Source organism: Quercus robur, chromosome 5 (genome assembly GCF_932294415.1).
Source record: "Quercus robur chromosome 5, dhQueRobu3.1, whole genome shotgun sequence".
Classification (NCBI taxonomy): Eukaryota; Viridiplantae; Streptophyta; class Magnoliopsida; order Fagales; family Fagaceae; genus Quercus; species Quercus robur.
Window position 1 is genome coordinate 40,543,508 of NC_065538.1, and position 4,854 is coordinate 40,548,361.

At 35.0% G+C, this 4,854-nt stretch overlaps 1 protein-coding gene across 1 annotated transcript; it reads left to right on the forward strand.

The window, feature by feature from the left end:
• Nucleotides 1-1,146: 1,146 nt before the first annotated feature.
• On the forward strand, nucleotides 1,147-3,402 carry LOC126725922 (uncharacterized). Its single transcript, XM_050430939.1, has 6 exons — nucleotides 1,147-1,192; nucleotides 1,223-1,375; nucleotides 1,470-1,684; nucleotides 2,128-2,292; nucleotides 2,372-2,607; nucleotides 2,938-3,402. Exons 2-6 carry the CDS (start codon nucleotides 1,306-1,308, stop codon nucleotides 3,182-3,184), a joined length of 933 nt encoding a protein of 310 aa, XP_050286896.1. The 5' UTR covers nucleotides 1,147-1,192; nucleotides 1,223-1,305; the 3' UTR covers nucleotides 3,185-3,402.
• Nucleotides 3,403-4,854: the final 1,452 nt, after the last annotated feature.

The following is a 4,854-nucleotide window of genomic DNA, read 5'->3' on the forward strand; positions in this document are numbered from 1 at the left end:
TTTTTTCTTACTTTACTAATTCTTCTTTCTTTACCAATTTTAGATTGTTGGGCTTCTTCTTGCCGTTCTCCTTTTTCTTTTTGCCAAAGTGGGCCCCAACAATGATTTGTGTTCTCATCATTTGACTTTTGTTTCTCCAATAATTGTTGTCCTCTTGTATCCTCCTCTGAAAGACCCATACTACCATACAAACAAAAAAACAAGAGAAACGCAATTGATCTCTCTCTCTCTCTCTCTCTCTCTCTCTCTCTCTCTCTGTGAATTGTGAAGCCCTCTCTCTCTCTCTGTGAATTGTGAAGCCCAGCTCCTTCCTAATTATTTATGGACCAAGTGCAACACAAGTTCGTGGACGTAGGAGAACTAAAGTGCCATGTAGCTGAGATCAGAACTGGTCTAAAATTGATAGGAGTATTTTCGTCCGTAAAAAATCATTAATGCACTTTGACCCGTCAAGAAGGAAGTCACTCCTAATGGTCCCACAGACCAAGGGCCCGTCGAGATATGTTCCTTATTCAAAGACCTTAACATTTCGATGGATCAGTAGTCCACTGCTCTCGAAGACTTGTCGGTAGCATGTGTACGTGCCCCCAACTCCTTCTCACTCCTTATCACTGGGATTCTGGTTAATTCATTCCTCTTTTTCTTCTAGCTCCAATCCTTTATATATTTATTATGAATAGTTTGTAGTGTCATCAACTTCACTGCCATCAAAGGAAATTTAAGAATACTATGCCACATGTTTAATGGGATGATTGATTTTATTAAAGTTTGTTTATTTCTCTATTTGGTTAACCAAGTTTGTTTTAATAATTAGAGTAAAATTCAGTTTTGATATATATATATATATATATATATATTTAATTGAAAATGTAGAAATTGTATTACTATAAAAAAGAAAGTATGAAAAGTATAACATGAGAATAATCCAAGCCAACACAGTGGCTTAGGTTCCAGAAAAAAAATATATATAAAGAGAGAGAGAGAATTAAAAATTCAATCACTAAGCCCCAAAAGAGAGTATGAGTATTAAAAATTCAATCACTAAGCCCCAAAAGCCTACAGTGTTAAATTAAAATACCCAAAGAAAGCCTATGGTCCTATAATAATAGAAAAATAGAGAGATTCTTTTCCCACCAAGTACGACAAATGAAGAAACGAAAGACAAAAGATGAGAACACAAATCACAAGACCTACATGCAGAATCTAATTAAAGGCTTAGATGATTACAAAGGAGAAGAAGAGAAACCCAGTTGAGCTAAAAAGCCTCCGGTGACTAGACTCTCTCTCTCTCTCTGAAGCCTAATAATGGACCAAGTCCAGCACAAGTTCGTGGACGTAGGAGGACTAAAGCTTCATGTAGCTGAGATCGGAACTGGTCAGAAACCAACGTTAATCCAATCTAATTTATTTAAGAATCAAACACAAACGCCATTTGATCATTCACTCTTAAACTTTGAAAACTTTTTCAGGTCCTAACGTGGTGTTGTTCCTGCATGGATTTCCGGAGATATGGTATTCATGGCGCCACCAGATGATAGCTTTAGCAAATGCTGGGTTTCGAGCCATCGCGCCCGATCACCGAGGATACGGACTATCCGACCCGCCGACCCAACCAGATAAGGCTTCCTTTGCAGACATTCTTACTGACCTCCTCAGTCTTCTCGATGCCCTTCAAATCGCTAAGGTATATATATAAAGTGTTGAGAAATTTGATATTTGCCACCAAACCTCGGTTATGCGTTTTTAAGTTCTTATTAGTTATGCTCAAAAAAAAAAAGTTCTTATTAGTGATAAAATTTTGGAGATAGAAAAGTTTTAGTAATGTTATTTTCATAATTAAGAATTTGTGATGTGATGAAGCATAAATTGACATGCATGTTTGAAAATTCTTTATTATTCTCAGAATTGAATTTCAATATTATGGGTAAAGATTTTGGCTATATATAGTTAGTTAATAAGGTTCAAGGAAATTAAATGCCTTAAACGGTTAAGCTGTAACTCAGACTCAACATTGCTGACTTGCCTTCTCTAGTCTATTGTTTCCATATATCTAAGACAATATAATGCCTAATTAATTAAAGCTTAATCTCCCCATTTTTCTCTTGGACTTATTATATATGTCCATAGGTTTTTCTTGTTGCAAAGGACTTCGGAGTTTGGCCTGCCTACCTTCTGGCAGTTCTCCACCCAGAGAGGGTCTTAGGGATGGTAACAATAGGAGTACCTCTCAAGCCAAAACGCTCTGCATTCCATCAATACCTACCGGAAGGATTCTACATTTCAAGATGGCGGGTATGGGTATACCTCTACTTTCCTCAATTAATGTTACCTGGCTCTGGCTTGCAATCTCATGTTTATGATCTCTTTTTAGGAACCCGGACGAGCAGAAGCTGATTTCGGACGCCTCGATGTTAAAACAGTTGTGAGGAACATTTACATCCTCTTCTCCAGAAGTGAAATACCAATGGCTGCTGAAAACCAGGAGATCATGGATTTAGTAGACTCATCTACTCCTCTTCCCCCTTGGTTCACAGAGGAGGATCTCGCAACATATGGAGCTTTGTATGAGAAATCTGGATTCCAGACTACATTGCAAGTACCATATAGGTAACGCCACTCATCATCAATCAATATTTTACACAATAGTTGTTATATATGTAACCGCTGCACCTCGTATACTATTATAGGATTCTGCTTCTTTACTTTGTATATTGTCAATATTGATCGCAGGTCACTTTACACTTCTTGGTGTAGATCGAGATGTTACCATCATTTGTTTCAATTTTGTATAAAATATAATGGAGGTTTCATCTTTGTGGAGTTGTAACTAGTCTGAAATTGCAATTAGCAGTCTGCTTTACCTGCTAAATAGGCAGTGGTAACTCGTAAGTAGACATTTGCTAATGATTTTTGTTGGTGTTTTGTATTAATTTATAGGTCATCAGGTGACGACCCCAACATAACAGATCCAAAAGTTAAAGTACCAGTGCTTTTGATTATGGGTGGCAAAGATTACATCCTCAGATTTCAAGGGATTGAGGATTACATAAACAAAGGAGAGATGAAAGAATTGGTCCCCGATTTGGAGATTAAATTTTTGCCTGAGGGAACCCACTTTGTTCAGGAGCAATCACCTGATGAGGTGAATCAGCTGATTCTCACCTTCCTTGCCAAGAATGTTTGATCATGGAAATCTCAACTACGGTTATTGGCATGTAGTTTGCCCAAAGTTTGGCCTGAGTTTTTATGTGTGTAAATTTCAAATCTGAAGGACGGTAGTGTAATATCAAATTCAATAATCAAGCATTTCAAGTGTGATATAAAAAGCCTAAAACTCTCTGTTTCGTGTGGCGTATAATGTATGTTTCCAAATGCTATATGTCTGTGTACACATTGCTATCACTCACTCTCTACTCGTCCCTAGATTTCATTGTCAATAATCTATTCAAATAGCAATTGTTTAAAATGTTTTTTTTTTTTTTTTTTTTTTTTTTTTTTTTTTTTGGGTTGGAAGCTAAAAACATCTTTAAAAAAAATCTGTTTGAATTATGGTTTTTTATATAACTAAAATCAACCTAAGCAAAATCAAAAGATATTTATTGAAAATTACACTTATAAAATTAGAATCATTCTAATAATAATAATAATAATAATAATAATAATAAGTGAAGTTGAGAGAAATTCAAATTCAAATTTCAAATTAGAGTTCCAATTTTGAGCCATTTGCTCTAAATTATTTATTCTTAAAGAGTTTTATTTCTTAATTTTAGAATCAAATGTGGGATCACATCATAAATATTCATCCAAGTGAGTTATTAAGTACAAAAACCAAAGAGTCTAGAATAAATGAATCATGTAAAAAAAAAAAGTGTTTTACAATTAAAAAAAAAAATGGACAACTTACATTTTATACCTAATAATATCTATACAAAATGTTTTAAAGAGTTAACAAAATATAAAAATGATTATCAATAATATTTAAATTATATATAGGAATTATATTATACATCTTATTATATATCTTTAAATGTATCCATGCATATGCATGAGATTACAAGCTAGTTCAAATTAAAGGAAGAATGCTCCAACCAAAAAAATAAAATAAAATAAAATTATCAACTATAATTCCATGACCCACCAAATTCATTTATTCTAAGTAACACCCAACACGTCCATTTGTCTTATTACACGTTCACATGAAAATTTACAAATACATGAAACCTCCCACCTCTATATAAATATATTTTGTCTCTATATAAATATATTTTTATACAAGTTGTTGGGGTCCAAAAAATCATAGCACTTAGGCCCAAAGAAATAACACAAGGGGCCATAGAAAATGAAAAGAGGTGGTAAGGCCAAAAGGCTTGAAGCCCAAAAAACATAAAAAAAGACAAGCCCTAAAGCCTATGAGAAAAGAAAGAAGAAAAAGAAAAGAAGCCTAGATCAAAAGATTGGAGAAGAACCAGCGTAAAAAAGCTGAGTCGGGATCCCTAAAGGCTGCCAAAGGCTCGGGATTCCTGAGGCGTGTAACACAGCCAAGACAGGATTAAGACAGCTCAAAGGAAAAGCCAAAAGAACACAAGAAACAGAGGGTAGATACGTCCTTCTCAAGTACCAGAGATCCAGCAAGAAAAAGAAGAAAGCCTAAAGTGACCTCTCACAACGCAAATGAACGGTACCTCGGGGAACCAGAATAAAGAGCTATAAAAAGGGAAGTAGCAGCAAAAAAATTTTTTCGAACGAGCAGAGTGGGATTCCGCCCACTTGGGAAAAAAGACAAAGAGAAAAGACGGCCATAAGCTGAACCATAAGGAATGTGACATCAGAAACAAGTGCACTCCAAAATGGATA